Below are 19,985 nucleotides of genomic sequence, written 5' to 3'. Positions count from 1 at the left end.
ATGACATGGCATTGCATTATCCTGCTGAAAGTAGCCATCAGATGTTGGGTACATTGTGGTCATAAAGGGATGGACATGGTCAGCAACAATACTCAGGTAGGCTTTGGCGTTGCAACGATGCTCAATTGGTACCAAGGGGCCCAAAGAGTGCCAAGAAAATATTCCCCACACCATGACACCACCACCACCAGCCTGAACCGTTACCGATACAAGGCAGGATGGATCCATGCTTTCATGTTGTTGACGCCAAATTCTGACCCTACCATCCGAATGTCGCAGCAGAAATCGAGACTCATCAGACCAGGCAACGTTTTTCCAATCTTCAATTGTCCAATTTCGATGAGCTTGTGCAAATTGTAGCCTCAGTTTCCTGTTCTTAGCTGAAAGGAGTGGCACCCGGTGTGGTCTTCTGCTGCTGTAGCCCATCTGCCTCAAAGTTGGACGTACTGTGCGGCGTTCAGAGATGCTCTTCTGGCTACCTTGGTTGTAACGGGTGGCTATTTGAGTCACTGTTGCCTTTCTATCAGCTCGAACCAGTCTGGCCATTCTCCTCTGACCTCTGGCATCAACAACGCATTTCCGCCCACAGAACTGCCGCTCACTGCATGTTTTTTCTTTTTCGGACCATTCTCTGTAAACCCTAGAGATGGTTGTGCGTGAAAATCCCAGTAGATCAGTAGTTTCTGAAATACTCAGACCAGCCCTTCTGGCACCAACAACCATGCCACGTTCAAAGGCACTCAAATCACCTTTCTTCCCCATACTGATGCTCGGTTTGAACTGCAGGAGATTGTCTTGACCATGTCTACATGCCTAAATGCACTGAGTTGCCGCCATGTGATTGGCTGATTAGAAATTAAGTGTTAACGAGCAGTTGGACAGGTGTACCTAATAAAGTGGCCAGTGAGTGTATATAGTTGGCTCTCCAGACATGCTTGTGTGAACAAATACTTGAATTCCCCAACAAATAAAAATGCTGGAAAAGCGCTTCTTATGACTGTGAGTTGTTCCTCTGTTATTACTCCTGGAAATCTAGGAGTAATTTGAGAATTGGGCGTTATCATTCCCCTTGTCAAAGGGAGTGTCTATACAGAGTACGCCACAGTGTGATTGGTGCTGTCATGGTGGAGACACATCCTATCGAAAAGGAGAATGGCCATTTCCAGGAAGAGTAACTGGGGAATCCAAGTATATGTCATAGGAAAGCAGGTCCTCTTTAAGGCATCTCTAAAAGGTTCCTTACATATGAATTTCTTAAATATATTGCCATAAACAGAATCAGTGGAAGTAATAAGAACAAACAGGTTGGAAACACTGAGCCTTGAGCGTTTGCTATCAGGTATAAAGGGAATTTTCAGGCTTATCGATTAATAACCTATCCTTTGAGAGTTCAGGTGACTGCTGCGGCCTCTACAGAGAAAACTAAGCACAGCGCCACATAGGCATAGTGGCTGTGCTTGGCATTGCAGCTCAATGAACATGAACACAGAAGTGATGTTGTTTATGTCAATAGCACTTGTAGTACAAAATAAGAAGTAGATGGTATATTTTGTCCCAAAACAGCGCCTCCCTTGTCAGAAGATTGTCCCTGGTATTGCAGTTCAGTTCCATTGAAGTGAATGAGGCGGAGCTGCAATACCGCTCACAACCTGTAGACAGGTGTGGCGCTGTTTTTAAAAGAAAGCAGAACATTGCAAAACCACATTAAATTAGACACGAGAATTATAAATATCCCCAAAGAGTCTACCCTTGTGCAGACAAAAATGAAAGGAATTGGTCACCTCTCATGACTTGTCCATTAAAGAAGTAACATTCAATAACTAATCTAGAGCATCATGTCTGTGTTGTACGGATCCTCTGGTATTCCTCCTGGAAATGGATAAATCTACAACAGATTTTGACCACACCCCTTTTCAAGGGGGCGTGTACATATACAGTCAGCACTGATTGGACAGTGGGAGAATGGCTATAGCCACACCCTCAATTGGAAACATGCTCTGTTTCTTTTTCCCTCTTCTATTACTAGGAAGAACAACAGAGGAACAGCACAATATAGGATACTCCATATAGGTTATACCCTGGGGATATTTACAAAAACAGACATGTCAGGAGGAGGGATCGGCCGCTGTAAAACCTCTAATAACCTCGGGGATCAGCTTTTATGACAATGACGCACAATTGTACTTCACATCTACAAGGCAATGAACTGCGGAACCAAGAAATAGGAAATGCCCTTAAAGTCACATAAAAAATATTGTAAAAAAGATGAGGACTGAACATGAATAACGTATGATGTATGATTTGTCTATCCTCCCCCTGCTGGTGTGTATTGGACACCCTGTTATCAGCAGGAAGCAGGCAGCGCCGTTCTCTCTGTAGTGGCCAGACCAGGTACTGCAGATCAGTTCCCATTTACTTGAAAGGGAGCTAAGCTGTAGTGACTCAGTTCCACCACCACACAGAGAACAGTGCTGTTTGCTTCCTGCTCTATTCTCACAGTATCAGCTGATGGGTGGGGGTGCTGGGTGTTAGATCCCCCCCACCCCTCTTAAAGCCTCTACTTCCACTACCATCCGGATGTCTCAATGCCATGACCTGCCGCACTAAGGACAGGGGGGTTAAGTGACTTTTTGGAGCAATTACGCTCATTATATAAACAGGCGGTCACGTGCCGGGCGGAGCCTGTGTTATGGGGACGCAGTGACAACGTGTAATGATGTGATATGACAGCAGACACGTATAATTACAGGTATAATAAAAGTTTACGACCAGGACACTTACGTTGTTCAGCTGGCGCGGCATCGGCTTTCAGGGCAAGTTTCTGGCGGGACAGCAGCTCCTTCTCCTCTTGTATCTGCTGCCGCTCCTGCTCCAGTTCCTGCAATCTGTTACCTGTACTTTGTAGCTCCTGTTCAAGATGCCGGATGAGGTCGCTCTTTTCCTGCATTTGCTTTTCAAGAAAGACTCTTTCGTCTGAGTACCCATCGAGGAGGCCTGGGGGAAAGGGGGAGAAAGATGGAGGGAACACAACTGTTAATGGAGATCCGAAAAATGTAACAACTGTATATATATACATATAGAATAGTGAGTGCAGCTCTGGGGTATAATACAGGATATAACTCAGGATCAGTACAGGATAAGTAATGTAATGTATGTACACAGTGACTGTACCAGCAGAATAGTGAGTGCAGCTCTGGAGTATAATACAGGATAAGTAATGTAATGTATGTACACAGTGACTGCACCAGCAGAATAGTGAGCGCAGCTCTGGAGTATAATACAGGATTAGTAATGTAATGTATGTACACAGTGACTGCACCAGCAGAATAGTGAGTGCAGCTCTGGAGTATAATACAAGATAAGTAATGTAATGTATGTATGTATACAGTGACTGTACCAGTAAAACAGTGAGCGCAGCTCTGGAGTATAATACAGGATGTAACTCAGGATCAGTACAGGATAAGTAATGTAATGTATGTACACAGTGACTGAACCAGCAGAATAGTGAGTGCAGCTCTGGAGTATAATACAGGATAAGTAATGTAATGTATGTACACAGTGACTGCACCAGCAGAATAGTGAGCGCGGCTCTGGAGTATAATACAGGATAAGTAATGTAATGTATGTACACAGTGACTGTACCAGCAGAATAGTGAGCGCGGCTCTGGAGTATAATACAGGATAAGTAATGTAATGTATGTACACAGTGACTGTGCCAGCAGAATAGTGAGCGCAGCTCTAGAGTATAATACAGGATAAGTAATGTAATGTATGTACACAGTGACTGCGCCAGCAGAATAGTGAGTGCAGCTCTGGAGTATAATACAGGATAAGTAATGTAATGTATGTACACAGTGACTGCACCAGCAGAATAGTGAGCGCAGCTCTGGAGTATAATACAGGATAAGTAATGTAATGTATGTACACAGTGACTGCACCAGCAGAATAGTGAGCGCAGCTCTGGAGTATAATACAGGATAAGTAATGTAATGTATGTACACAGTGACTGCACCAGCAGAATAGTGAGCGCAGCTCTGGAGTATAATACAGGATAAGTAATGTAATGTATGTACACAGTGACTGTACCAGCAGAATAATGAGCGCAGCTCTGGAGTATACACAAGTACAAGATACACAAATGTCGTGTGAAATGGAGTTAAAAAGGGAATGTAGAGGACAACAAAACCCATTGAGGAATTACTATGGAGACTGAGTTGTCCTGAGCCCAGTACTATACAGTCGTGTATACTTAGCTCACGGACAATAGCATCGTCTCCTACAGAGGATATAAGTATATTTACCAGGATGAGGGTGACCTGCTCTACACCTGCACAGTCCATACAATTGCTATGAGGACACATAATACACATAACTACACAAGTCATTAACCCTGTCAGTGATGACACTAATTCCCCGTAACGGCCGCTCACTCCGGGCGCATCACTTATTAATAGCTCAGCCCAGATAAATATTGACTGGACAAGTCGGCGCAGGTTTTATAGCATTGTCTCTGAATTCCAGCTGTCATCTCCTCCCGGTATCTGAAGGACTCTTACACCTGGCGACTATTACTTACCTCTCTATAGAGACACTGTTTCCATAATAAGAAACCCTCTGACGATTTTCTGTGTTTGTGTTCACGCTGCTATTAGGCTATTGACAAAATATCCTAATAACATGTAATGCTGCGCTATCTGACCCACTAAATTAGGTTAGAAGATGATTCTCTATGACAACAAAGAGGACCCTCTAACTCTACAGGGAAGAAGGTGCTGCAAATAGACGCAATATGATCATATAGAACAGGGGTCGGCAACCCCTGGCACGCGAGGCATATTTTGCTGGCACGGCAGCCAGCCTGCAACTTTCATACACTAATTTAGAGAGAGAGAGCGTCCCTTCAGTGCTCTGGTAGAGCTGCGGTGTAGGACACGCCCCCTTCTCTCACTGCCCACCAATCAGAGGTGAGCCTCTCACTGCACAGGCTAAGGGCTCCCTGGACCTGCTGCTACACGTGAGGAGGAGCTCCTGCCGTCTGCAGCCCTGAGGAGGAGAGGAAGCAAAGTGAAAGTAAAAACACCAGGTATGTGTGTGTTACTAACTATTCTTATTAATGTCAGGCATTTGGGGTTATTACTTTAGTTTTAGTAACTCCATGTGCCTCACATTAATAGCAGTTAACCCCATCATGTCCCTCACATTAACCCCTGTGTGGCTCACATAAGGGTTACTGATGTGTGAGACATATGGGGGTACTAATAAAGAACCTATATAATGAAGATATTCACTTATTACCTCCATATGTCTCACATATCAGTGTCCCTTATGTAAAGCACACAGGGGGTTAATGTGAGGGACATGATTTGGTTAACTGCTATTAATATGAGGCACATGGAGTTGTAACCTGCAATGCACATGACCAGACTCTTTATCTACAACTGTGGATAAAGTACAGACCTATTTATTTCAATTGACCCATATATACAGCCATTCTTTTTGTGGCTGTGTATCTGGGCCAAATTGAAGAGCTGAAAACTATTGAGCAGGTCCTATATGTGTCCTATACATCCCCTATATCTGTCCTATACATCCCCTATATCTGTCCTATACGTACCCTATATCTGTCCTATACGTACCCTATATCTCCCCTATACATACCCTATATCTGTCTGCATTTGCAGCCCTGTCAATTCATTTTAACATATAGGTCAGTGAGAACCACATCCGTGCCACTTGTATGCAGGAGGCGTAAGGCTGAGGCCTCACATTGCAGAAATGCAGCGTTTTTGTTGCAGATTTTGATGCGGTTTATTTCAACCAAAGCTAAAAATGGCTACAGAAGGAATGGGAAATATATAGGAAGCTTCTTATACGTCTCCCTTCTGCTCAATCCACTCCTGGTTTAGGCTCAGAAAAACACAGCAAAATATGTAACAAAAAAAGCTGTGTTTCAACAACGTGGGGGCCTTAGGCTAAAGCCCCACGTTGCAGAAACAGATTTTTTTCGTTGCAGATTTTGCTGTTTTTTTTGCGCCGAAGCCAGGAGTAGATTGAGCAGGAAGGAGACATATAAGAAGCTTCCTATATATTTCCCGTTCCGTTTCTAGCCATTCTTGGCTTTGACGGAAAAAAAACGCAGCTAAATCTGCAATAAAAAAAGCTGCATTTCTGTAATGTGGGGCCTCAGCCTTAGTGTGAGTCTATTAGGTGGTGACACTGTAACTAGATGCAATTATAGCCAAATCCAGTTCCTGGGCACCAGTGCAGTCACTTTGTTGAAAGTGTGACACCGATTAATTCCTGGCTGGGGTTTTGCTGTTACTGCACCGCCAGGAACTAAAAGTGACAAATTAATCTGCGTTTCACTTAGGGAGCGTTCACACTACCGACTGTGTCCAACAGCTAGTGTCCACTGCCACAGGTATGACCTCACTCTGCTCCCAGTCACATACATTACCACTAATTGTGAGTTACGCATGTACTTACATTGCTTCTAAAGGAAAAGAACATGTGTACCCAGGCAAATAGTGGTAAGTGCATGTGGCTGGGAGCACAGAATGACAGCACCTCTATGTTGTGGTTTGTGCTATATGACTTTAGTGTAGGTGTCGTCAGCTTTACAATTATTGCCCGGCACTCCGAGGACCTCATCTTTGATTTTTTAATTTAAATCAGCACGCCGAACAGAAAAGGTTGCCTATCCCTGATATAGAACATGATGGGCCAGTAATCTGAAGAATTGGTGTGTAATACCGCTTATCTCCAGCAGTGGCCACTGTAGGGAGAATGTATGGCTAACAAGATCTTCCCCAATCACAGGGATTTCTTTGATCCTGTGTGTATCTAATGTCAGGTGCTGAGCTCAGATACGGATCAGACTCGCCATCAGCTGCCCAGCGTATAACCGGCAATTATAGTAATAACGTGCGTATATCATTATATACAACAATAAAGCGAAGTTCAGCCTGAGATTATGAGGATAAGTAGAGGGCACTAACCTCTGTAATAACATGTTATATGTGACTGCGCTGTGTATGGAATATGGATGTAGCAGAGTGGAATCTGTCATACAATAACATCCCTATGGAATCCCTCAGGTAACACATCGCCATACTGCACTGAAATATACCGCATAACAAACCCAACTCTGCTACATCTGTATATTTATAAGTCTATCAGATTATACAGATATGTTCACCACTAGCTACTTGCATCTTAAAAAACAACGCAGACTCTTTTCCACTGTCTTGAGTTGGACTCGTCCGCATAATAAAACCATAAATATCCTGTGTAGCCGCCCTGCAGGACATTCCTCATGTAGAGAAGCGTCTGCCGAGAGCACCAAGGAGTTCCCATGTTTTATATGGTTAGGCTCTGTTCACACTGGTAATGTGGTTTGCATTTATAAAGAAGGGAACCAACAGAATTACAATGAAGTCTTCTGCCCTAGAAAAAGGCTCTCAGAAACTACTTTTGGGTAGTGTAGCAAATCCACAGCCAAATCTGTATGTGTGCCATTATATTGTGGATTCACCTGTGTATATTTGGTGGTGAATTTGCTGGCCTGCTTAAAGGGTGTGTGTCACCAGATCCAGCATATTACCCCAGCCCTGCAGATAGATAGGTTACTGTCACCAGAACCAGCATATCACCCCAGCCCTGCAGATAGATAGGTTACTGTCACCAGAACCAGCATATCACCCCAGCCCTGCAGATAGATAGGTTACTGTCACCAGAACCAGCATATTACCCCAGCCCTGCAGATAGATAGGTTACTGTCACCAGATCCAGCATATTACCCCAGCCCTGCAGATAGATAGGTTACTGTCACCAGAACCAGCATATCACCCCAGCCCTGCAGATAGGTTACTGTCACCAGACCCAGCATATCACCCCAGCCCTGCAGATAGATAGGTTACTGTCACCAGAACCAGCATATCACCCCAGCCCTGCAGATAGATAGGTTACTGTCACCAGAACCAGCATATCACCCCAGCCCTGCAGATAGATAGGTTACTGTCACCAGAACCAGCATATCACCCCAGCCCTGCAGATAGGTTACTGTCACCAGACCCAGCATATCACCCCAGCCCTGCAGATAGATAGGTTACTGTCACCAGACCCAGCATATCACCCCAGCCCTGCAGATAGATAGGTTACTGTCACCAGACCCAGCATATCACCCCAGCCCTGCAGATAGATAGGTTAGTGTCACCAGAACCAGCATATCACCCCAGCCCTGCAGATAGATAGGTTACTGTCACCAGAACCAGCATATCACCCAGCCCTGCAGATAGATAGGTTACTGTCACCAGAACCAGCATATCACCCCAGCCCTGCAGATAGATAGGTTAGTGTTACCAGACCCAGCATATCACCCCAGCCCTGCAGATAGATAGGTTACTGTCACCAGAACCAGCATATCACCCCAGTCCTGCAGATAGATAGGTTATTGTCACCAGAACCAGCATATCACCCCAGCCCTGCAGATAGATAGGTTATTGTCACCAGAACCAGCATATCACCCCAGCCCTGCAGATAGATAGGTTAGTGTCACCAGAACCAGCATATCACCCCAGTCCTGCAGGTAGATAGGTTAGTGTCACCAGACCCAGCATATCACCCCAGTCCTGCAGATAGATAGGTTACTGTCACCAGACCCAGCATATCACCCCAGCCCTGCAGATAGGTTACTGTCACCAGACCCAGCATATCACCCCAGCCCTGCAGATAGATAGGTTACTGTCACCAGAACCAGCATATCACCCCAGCCCTGCAGATAGATAGGTTACTGTCACCAGACCCAGCATATCACCCCAGCCCTGCAGATAGATAGGTTACTGTCACCAGAACCAGCATATCACCCCAGCCCTGCAGATAGATAGGTTACTGTCACCAGACCCAGCATATCACCCCAGCCCCGCAGATAGATAGGTTACTGTCACCAGAATCAGCATATCACCCCAGCCCTGCAGATAGATAGGTTAGTGTCACCAGTACCAGCATATCACCCAGCCCTGCAGATAGATAGGTTAGTGTCACCAGACCCAGCATATCACCCCAGCCCTGCAGATAGATAGGTTACTGTCACCAGAACCAGCATATCACCCCAGCCCTGCAGATAGATAGGTTAGTGTCACCAGAACCAGCATATCACCCCAGTCCTGCAGGTAGATAGGTTACTGTCACCAGACCCAGCATATCACCCCAGCCCTGCAGATAGGTTACTGTCACCAGACCCAGCATATCACCCCAGCCCTGCAGATAGATAGGTTACTGTCACCAGACCCAGCATATCACCCCAGTCCTGCAGATAGATAGGTTACTGTCACCAGACCCAGCATATCACCCCAGCCCTGCAGATAGGTTACTGTCACCAGACCCAGCATATCACCCCAGCCCTGCAGATAGATAGGTTACTGTCACCAGACCCAGCATATCACCCCAGCCCTGCAGATAGATAGGTTAGTGTCACCAGACCCAGCATATCACCCCAGCCCTGCAGATAGATAGGTTAGTGTCACCAGTACCAGCATATCACCCAGCCCTGCAGATAGATAGGTTAGTGTCACCAGACCCAGCATATCACCCCAGCCCTGCAGATAGATAGGTTACTGTCACCAGACCCAGCATATCACCCCAGCCCCGCAGATAGATAGGTTACTGTCACCAGAATCAGCATATCACCCCAGCCCTGCAGATAGATAGGTTAGTGTCACCAGTACCAGCATATCACCCAGCCCTGCAGATAGATAGGTTACTGTCACCAGACCCAGCATATCACCCCAGCCCTGCAGATAGATAGGTTACTGTCACCAGAACCAGCATATCACCCCAGCCCTGCAGATAGATAGGTTAGTGTCACCAGAACCAGCATATCACCCCAGCCCTGCAGATAGATAGGTTACTGTCATCAGAACCAGCATATCACCCCAGCCCTGCAGATAGATAGGTTACTGTCACCAGAATCAGCATATCACCCCAGCCCTGCAGATAGATAGGTTACTGTCACTAGACCCAGCATATCACCCCAGCACTGCAGATAGATAGGTTACTGTCACCAGACCCCAGCCCTGCAGATACTCAGGTCACCCTTTGCCATGCTGACCTCCTGACTTCTGGGATTGTCTGGCCCATACACATAAACCTATAAATACGTAACTGGGTTTTATGTATCAGAGTCCAGCTCAGTGCCAGGGACACACGCTCGGTCACCAGGAATTCCTTCCAGGACTATACGCTTCATGAATTCCAGCAATGCAGGAAATCAATAGAACCCTGAACTCTGCATGGGAATTCTGTGTTATTGCTCATGTGTAATGTGAAGCACAAATGACCCTAAAGGAAGACCCTATACCATGTAAAGCCAAAAGCTAAAGGCGACTTCTACTGAAGTAATCCCCCGCCTGGCCCATACACACATAGCCTTAGACTGGCTGAGCATAATCATTACGAGGGAAGACCATCACTATCTGAGCGGTTGGGGTTCCAGCACTCAGATCCTGCACTGATCAGCTGTCACAGCACAAGTTATATAGAGGATGGTGCTAGAAGAGTGAAGGCTTTGACAGAGGGAAGCGGCCGATGAAGAACAGGGGGGGGGGGGGGGGAGGTGTTGCAGTAGTCTAAGCGGGAGATTATAAGGGTATGAACTAGCATCTTAGCAGTTTCTGGGGTGAGGAAGGAGCGGATACGATGGATGTTCTTGAGTTGGAGGCGGCAGGAGGTGTTGAGGATTAGGATGTGCGACTTGAAGGATAGGTCAGAGTCCAGGGTTATCCCAAGGCAATGGATACGTGGGACAGGGGGTAAATATGGGCTCATAAAACCCCTTTAATAAGCAAGTCACTATGACAATGAGCCTATCAGTGCTAACAGCATCAGGATGGTGTAGAGACAGCAGCTGAGAATTTATTCACGTATTTCCAGTAGGAATAACAGAGTAGAATTGCTTCAGAATTGTTATTTTATGGGGAATGCAAGGATTTACTGACACAGACGGCCCCCTGCTTTCTCGTCATAGTCTGGTTGCGCGTGTACATATTACATGGTTGATGGATCCTGCCGAAATGTTATCTAATGTTCATGGGTTCACACTGGGGAAGAGTAATAATAGACCACTTAGTAGATGCAGACCTGGCTACCCTGGTAGCCAGGGCTGCATATAATGGGGCTGATATAATGGGGCCACACAGTGGCTCAGTGGTTAGCACTACAGCCTTGCAGCACTGGAGTCCTGGTGTTCAAATCCCACCAAGGGCAAAAAAACATCTGTAAGGAGTTTGTATGTTCTCCCAGTGTTTGCATGGATTTCCATCCCATATTCCAAAGACATACTGATAGGAGAAAAATCTACATTGTGAGTTCTATGTGGGGCTCATAATCTACATAAAAAAATAAAATAATATAATATAGCCACATGCCATTTTGGTTATACTGAGAATGCACCAGGGTCAAATAAAAGGAATGAATTTGACCACTGGCACCCTAGAGACAAGATTGTGAAACCTAAAGACAGAGGAGGATTGTGCAAGCTTTACACTTCGCAGGTGACACTCCCAGGGCAGGGAGTAGATCAAACACTGTACACAGTATACACAGCACATACACTATAGAACAATATGAGGTTCCCATGTGATTTGCAACAGCAGGGGAGTCCTAGCGTGCAGAACTGAAACACCCAGCATGGCACGACTTCTCTGCTAACGTTCCAAATCTTGGTCATGTGACCATCTCTGCTCTACTCTATAGACGTGTACTAGGAGTAGTGAGGAGTCAAGTGGAGTCGAGGGAGATCATTGACACCAACAACACGCTCATTATGTGGTGTCCCAGCGAGCTGCTGAGATGCTGGAACAATCACGGGCACAGCATGAGGAACGAGTTCAGCAGCAGGCCAGCTTGACAGCTGCCGAAACCCCGGAACAGGAGGATCATCAACGCCAACAACATGCTCAATATATGGCGTCCCAGCGAGCTGCTGAGATGCCGGAACAATCACAGGCACAGCGTGAGGAACAAGTTCAGCAGCAGGACAGCTTAAGAGGTGCTGACCTGTCTTGAAGAAAGACGCTAGGGCTGGATACGATCGGAGGAGGAGAACTAAACCATGTGATACCCCTGTACATCCATTACTCCCTGTAGACCCTTATGGGCATGTACTATGTCCGTACTGCTGCACTTACCTTCTGCTTTGCTGAGCTCCACGGCCAGGTGCTCTCTGGCTTTGGCCTCCTCGCTGAGTCTTTCTTGAAGTTCCTCCTGGCATCGGAGCAGCTCATTAGTCTCCTGCTTCCTTTTGAGGGACTCCCGCACCAGTTCTGTCTGTGCCGCCTTGGCATGGGCAAGCTGCAAGAAGAACAAGGCTCCATATTAATACATTTAATATAGTTTCTCTGCATTTCCTTCATCGGTATGTTATTACACGGTGCGTTCCCACTTTAATATTTTTTTGTTCTTCAGAGATCTGAGCAATAACACATCCTGCAAAAGGAACATTACCACCATGGGGAAGAAAACCACAAGAAAGCTGTAAATACTGAGGTTTCTGGGGGAGGAAGTCCCAGCGCACCTCCTCAAGACAAAGACGTACTGTGCAATATTCCAAGAGGCTACACGTGAGGTATTACAACCTCAGAGAGGAGTCGGTACATGAAAGTAATAGAGGGTTTTCCCACTACTAGCATTATCTGCACTGTCCGGCTCCTGATCTACAGGGCAGGAGTGGAGAAGCCTCTGACCACGGTCTGGTGAACCCATTGATCGCCATATTCAAGAGTGATCGAGGCATGATCAGAGGGACTTCCTCATGGACTACAATGGGTCTGTGGTCTTTCCCCATTCCTTGGACACACCACTGACCAGCGTCAGACTTCCCCTTCACTCAGGTCACTCAGTGTGTTCAGGAAATGGGGAACTCCTGTATAGTCAGCCCGGGGAGCTATGGGGCGGTCTGTACACTATGGATGTGCTCACATCGGCACTCCAGGTTCTTTCAGAAGACACTGATCAAATACAGTCAGCAAAGTTGAAAAAAATACTTTACATCCAGTAAGAATGGGCACTGTGATAAAAAGTCCATGGACCCATTATAGTCCATTAGGGGTGACGCATCCAGACACGGATAGGCATATTCTGCATACGTGACCAGTGGGTAATAAAGACCTGCTGGTAGATAAATATCCAGAATTCCTAAAGGTTCCCTTTTTAAAACTGTGATATCTCAGCAATGGAGGCTGTTCGACTCATGTTACACTAACCTATCTATCTGTGGGCCTTGGATGATATTCTGGGGTCTGTGACACTAACCTATCTATCTGCAGGGCTGGGGTGATATGCTGGTTCTGGTGACACTAACCTATCTATCTGCAGGGCTGGGGTGATATGCTGGGTCTGGTGACAGTAACCTATCTATCTGCAGGCCTGGGGTGATATGCTGGGTCTGGTGACAGTAACCTATCTATCTGCAGGGCTGGGGTGATATGCTGAGTCTGGTGACACTAACCTATCTATCTGCAGGGCTGGGGTGATATGCTGGGTCTGGTGACAGTAACCTATCTATCTGCAGGGCTGGGGTGATATGCTGGGTCTGGTGACACTAACCTATCTATCTGCAGGGCTGGGGTGATATGCTGAGTCTGGTGACACTAACCTATCTATCTGCAGGGCTGGGGTGATATGCTGGGTCTGGTGACAGTAACCTATCTATCTGCAGGGCTGGGGTGATATGCTGGGTCTGGTGACACTAACCTATCTATCTGCAGGGCTGGGGTGATATGCTGGGTCTGGTGACAGTAACCTATCTATCTGCAGGGCTGGGGTGATATGCTGGGTCTGGTGACACTAACCTATCTATCTGCAGGGCTGGGTGATATGCTGGGTCTGGTGACACTAACCTATCTATCTGCAGGGCTGGGTGATATGCTGGGTCTGGTGACACTAACCTATCTATCTGCAGGGCTGGGTGATATGCTGGGTCTGGTGACACTAACCTATCTATCTGCAGGGCTGGGGTGATATACTGGTTCTGGTGACAGTAACCTATCTATCTGCAGGGCTGGTGTGATATGCTGGCTCTGGTGACAGTAACCTATCTATCTGCAGGGCTGGGTGATATACTGGTTCTGGTGACAGTAACCTATCTATCTGCAGGGCTGGGTGATATACTGGTTCTGGTGACAGTAACCTATCTATCTGCAGGACTGGGGTGATATGCTGGTTCTGGTGACAGTAACCTATCTATCTGCAGGGCTGGGTGATATGCTGGGTCTGGTGACAGTAACCTATCTATCTGCAGGGCTGGGGTGATATGCTGGGTCTGGTGACACTAACCTATCTATCTGCAGGGCTGGGGTGATATGCTGGTTCTGGTGACACTAACCTATCTATCTGCAGGGCTGGGGTGATATGCTGGGTCTGGTGACGCTCCCTTTATGCTTTGCAGGAGTAACAATGATCCATCATACGTCTTGGTCACATGACGGCTCTGTGACCGCTCCCAGGTGCAGGACTTATCGTACTGACTTTTATTTGTGGATATGTCAGTACTAATAATGATATATTGTAATTGCTCTCATTATAATAATGTTTTATTAATAGACATATTATTATAGAACTATGTTGCTATTATTACTATAACTCACCCACCTCATCGCTTATGAAGTCTACATGGTGTTATGTCACCAATAAAGAGGAAGGGGGTGTCCGGAAACGCAACATGGGGACAGAGACAGAGACTTCAGACAGATCCCCTATAGACTTTATAAGGGGTTTTCTGGCCCTGAATCGAGTTTTCCTACTAAAGCAACAAAACCTATGATATAAATAAGAATGACGTAACGCACAAAAAGACAAGTAGACCACATGTCGGAATGAACTCTAACAGGAGCGGACAGGCCGGAAGGTTCTAGGAGCCGGATACGTACGGTGTATTATTGTACACCATTTACAGATCATAACGGACAGCTATAAAAGCATCCAGAGGGGGCAGCATTGCCGGCGGGACTCAATCCCTGGGCGGTCATCACCACCATTCGCGGGGCCTTGCAATTTGCACGGTTCTCGGAGCTCTATCCACAAGGTAATTATTTTGGAATGTCCCCCGAACGGGCATGAATAATTTACACAATGGTCTTCATTACTCTGGAAGAAACGATTATATTGTTGAGCTGGGGATGGTGGTAGAATAGATAGCGGTAACTCAATAGCAGATCTGGCGGCTCGTGTTACTTCTCTGCAGGGAGGCAAAAATAACCAAGGTGGACGGGGGATAAAAGACACGCACTACGGTATATTGCAGCTAGTGTAGGGGCGATGGGAAATTGGGTCTAGTGCTTTATATATTTATTTTTTTGGCTCATTCCTGCAAAGTTGTATGTGACTGACCGGCATTCAGTCGTGGCTACTCATTTTTTGGACCGGCACCTAAGGCAGCCTCCGCCTCAGGTTCCAGTCCAACAGACCCCGTCTGAAGTTAACCTTAGTGTCCACATGTGGAGGCTGATGGAACCGCTGATCTGTGCAGGGACCCATGCATGTAAAACTTAACATTTAATTGAAAAAATGTCCATAAAATACAGCATGGAAGTGAAAAACAAATTCACTGTATGATTAGACGACAGACTGACCTACATGTTGGAATAGCGGTTGCCTACATGTTTCAGAGCGTGAGCTCCTTAATCAGGGCATTGACTACTATTTTGGATTTAGCTTGTGTCTGCCTTGACCGGAGGGTGTTGTATCTGTGCACTATACAGTGTCTCCTATTGATTTGATCCACATGAACTTATGAGACTTGGGTTGTGGAACATTTTTGTTTTGTGACCCATGACATGTCTGGTTTAGTAAATACTTGCATTTAAGAGGACCTTTCATCAGATCGGGCACAGGCAGTTCCATATACTTCTGGAAAGCCGGCCTTGCGCTGAATTCAGCGCACTATCGGCCTTCCCGATCTGTGCCCCGGGTAAAGTGCTATCGGTCCCGGTACCGGAGGGGGCGTTCCTCCCCGCTCACACTGTACAGCGCGATAGGCGCTGCTGTGGAGAAGGACGTACCTGACTTGACTGTCAGAAACGCCCTTCTGACTCTAAAGCGCTACGATACCGGGACCGATACCCGGGGCACAGATCGGGAAAGCAGATAGTGTGCTGAATTCAGCGCACTGTCGGCTTTCCAGCAGTATATGGAACTGCCTGTGCCCTATCTGATGAAAGGTCCTCTTTAAATACACATTGTAAAAGCCTACCGTTCTGCATTGTATTGATCCTCTCAGTGTTGAAAAAGAAAACAGCCAAGTCATCAGGGGGAGGCAGTGCTTAAAAAGAAGAAAACAGCCAAGTCATCGGGGGGAGGCAGATCACACAGACTGTATTGTACCAACATGCAGATAGAAAGTAGAGGAGCACTCAGCACTCACTACAGTCCAAGACTATGGAGTTTTCGGTGGAATCAGAATTGGGAAAACATTACTGACTCCAAAAATAAAACGATAGGAGTAGGCTGCAAACTGAAGACTGCAGCCCAAACCTAAATCTGCTATAACAGGTTCCCACTGTCCATGCCTTACAGGTATAAGAGCAGGGATCACATCTGAACTTCTTTCTCACTAGACGTTGTCATCTACTGAACTTCGGCAGGGCTGTGGGTGTGCACAAATATCAGCAGAATGCTAACTATGTCTCTTCACAGACAGCCCGAAGACATGATGACAATATCACTTTACCTATTAGCTCTGATGCTCCGATTTTCGGTGCCAAGAACAAAGTCTGGAGGCGGCTACAAAGGTGATAATCAACATATGGCCAACTTCATCCCCACCGTATACAATAGATAGGGACCAGCGACTACCCCATAGAAATGCTTGTGTATAAAGGGGTCAGGAGGAAGAGTTGTTGGTGGAAAGAGTGTTCAGGACATATCTAAAGTCTATGGCCAGTGGACGATTTGACGGTATGTGTATAGAAGCCTCCTGACTTATGGGAACGCCAAATCCCCAGGGCCCTCTTGTGTTGAGAGTAATAACTTCCTTCTGCTGACCCCCACCTTGTGATAACATTTATTACCTAATTCATTTACCTTAAATCCCACAGTCAAAAAGTCGGGACAAACAAGGTGTCTATCGTAATGCAGAATAAACAATAGGCTGCCAATAAGCCGACTACGCCCTAATGTCTACATAACAATAGTGACCATAATAGTCACCGCCGCCGCAGCCAGGTCTGTCCTGTTCTATCACGTCATGGGACAACCTGCTGAATATCTGCTGACGCTACACTAGTGGGACTGACCATCGACCTGCCTAAGCATTGTTATCAGACAACTGCACCAGTTTAAGGTGGCGTTCAAATGAGGACACATGGGCGCACCAGTGGAATGGCTGAGATGTGGACTTGTTACTCTACAAAACCAATTCTTGTAGACATGTGACAAGTGCCCCATAAAAATGAGCATTTTGGCTTAAAGGGATTCAATCATTAAAATCACATTTTTTTCTCCCTAACATGTTGGAGTAGCCTTAAGAAAGGCTTTTCTTCTCCTACCTTTAGATATCTTCTCTGAGCCGCCGTTCGGTATAAATCACGGTTTTCGTCGGTATGCAAATGAGTTCTATCGCAGCACTGGGGGCGGGCCCCAGCGCTCAAACAGCACTGGGGGCGTCCCCAATGCTGCAAGAGAAATCTCCAGCACTACCACCATCTTCTTCAGGAACGGCTTCTCTGCGCGTCTTCTTCCGGAGCTGGATTCAAACTTCTAGGCCTCAGGCAGAGCCGACTGCACATGCCCACAGGCCACAAGAAAATGGCCGCTTAAACAGCTTACTATGTAAGTGACCATTTTACTTGTGGCCGTGGGCATGCGCAGTCCTCGGGCAGAGCAGACTGCGCATGCCCGCAGCCACAAAAAAAAAAAAAGGCCGCTTACACAGTAAGCTGCCATTTTCTTGTGGCCGCTTACACAGTAAGCTGGTGTAAGTGGCCATTTTCTTGTGGCCCGGGCATGCGCAGTTGCTTCTGCCTGAGGCTTAGATGTTTGAACCCGGCTCCAGAAGAAGACGCGCAGAGAGGCTGTTCCTGAAGAAGATGGAGGCATCACTGGAGATTTCTCTTGCAGCATTGGGGATGCCCTCAGTGCTGTTTGATCACTGAGGACCGCCCCCAGTGCTGTGAGAGAACTGATTTGCATACAGATGAAAATCAGGATTTTTACCGAACGGCGGCGTGGAGAAGACATCTAAAGGTAGGAGAAGAATAGCCTTTCTTAAGGCTATTCCTACGTGTCATCGAGACAAAAATGTGATTTTAATGATAGAATCCCTTTAAGTGCACTGGAATGGTAGCGTAATACGGTCCGGGCACTGCTTACATAAAAGCCAAGTGGTGTGACACATCAGGGTATGGGGATATGGGGTATATTACAGAACCCTATAAGTTTCATGTGCCACCTTATTGTGACTCCAGTGCCAGATTTACCTCTAGAAGTAGCGTACCTACACAACAAAGGTCTGGAGGCTTTGTATACGGTATATTATATCTGCAGCCATTATGTTATTATTTTCACATGACTCCTTATCTACGGTAAGCATTCTTCTTCATCTTAAGACAATGAAGCAGGTGTTGTCTGTACAGAGTAAACACGGTGATGTCACATCCTTGTATTGGACCAGCAGGTCCTGCAGAAATCTTGGACGTTTCCCAGTCTGTATTTGCTGATTATTACGCCGCTGCTTGTTCACTACATACATGTGTACAAATTGGGGAGCTGTGTACACAACGTGGGCCTAATCCGTCTAATCTCCGCTACCATGTGTGTTCTCACCCAATAAATACACACGGTGAGAAAGGAAGTGACATTAAATACAAGGGTAGACAATGAAGGATGTATTACAACACTAAAGTCAACCCTGTGGGCACATCTAATACACTACCATAATCCCCCAGTGGAGCGAAAAGGGCTTGGTAAGTCTCCATACGCCTGTAAAGGTGCTCTCTCCTTAAGGAGTGAGATTATCCCCAGAACCTTGTCTAATATGCAAGGCGTGAAGGGGGCGCAACAGGGCACAGGGATCCTAAGGGGACCACAGAAAGACTGAACTGTCTGTTGTTGATACCAATAACAACCCCTTAGTCCTAAGGATAAGTCCCTCTAACGCTAATAGACTAATATCTACACTTGGAGAATAAGATTATTTTCTCTACAGGATTATGAAGGCGGCCATCTTGCATGAGACTTTGCAGCATTCAGAGTTATGCTTTACAGCAGCCACATGGGCTATAACAACATGCAGTCTGGAGAGGACACATTGACTTCTATGGGAGAGTGTTGTGGGCATGCTCTGTGACCTATGCAGGGATGGGGAAGAGAGGAGCTCTGACACCACCTATTACTAATGCTGGATCCTGTGTTACCTATATGGAGAGATGGGGAAGAGAGGAGCTCTGACACCACCTATTACTAATGCTGGATCCTGTGTTATCTATATGTAGGGATGGGGAAGAGAGGAGATCTGACATCACCTATTACTAATACTGGATCCTGTGTTATCTATATGTAGAGATGGGGAAGAGAGGAGCTCTGACACCACCTATTATTAATGCTGGATCCTGGGTTATCTATATGGAGGAATGGGGAAGAGAGGAGCTCTGACACCACCTATTATTAATGCTGGATCCTGGGTTATCTATATGGAGGAATGGGGAAGAGAGGAGATCTGACATCACCTATTACTAATGCTGGATCCTGTGTTACCTATATGGAGAGATGGGGAAGAGAGGAGCTCTGACACCACCTATTATTAATGCTGGATCCTGTGTTACCTATATGGAGAGATGGGGAAGAGAGGAGCTCTGACACCACCTATTACTAATGCTGGATCCTGTGTTATCTATATGTAGGGATGGGGAAGAGAGGAGCTCTGACATCACCTATTATTAATGCTGGATCCTGGGTTATCTATATGGAGGAATGGGGAAGAGAGGAGATCTGAC

General features: G+C 46.4%; 1 protein-coding gene across 1 annotated transcript in view; it reads right to left on the bottom strand.

Moving 5' to 3' along the window:
- Positions 1–19,985, bottom strand: part of AKAP9 (A-kinase anchoring protein 9) — a 161,431-nt gene that overhangs the window by 30,707 nt on the left and 110,739 nt on the right. Inside the window, exons 23-24 of the mRNA XM_075271761.1 lie at positions 12,186–12,348; positions 2,782–2,994 (exon numbers count right to left, since the gene is read on the bottom strand). Of these exons, the coding sequence (XP_075127862.1) occupies positions 2,782–2,994; positions 12,186–12,348 (376 nt within the window). The remainder of the gene's footprint in view (positions 1–2,781; positions 2,995–12,185; positions 12,349–19,985) is intronic.

Source organism: Leptodactylus fuscus, chromosome 4, assembly GCF_031893055.1.
Source record: "Leptodactylus fuscus isolate aLepFus1 chromosome 4, aLepFus1.hap2, whole genome shotgun sequence".
Classification (NCBI taxonomy): Eukaryota; Metazoa; Chordata; class Amphibia; order Anura; family Leptodactylidae; genus Leptodactylus; species Leptodactylus fuscus.
This window is presented reverse-complemented; position numbering and strand designations above follow the sequence as displayed.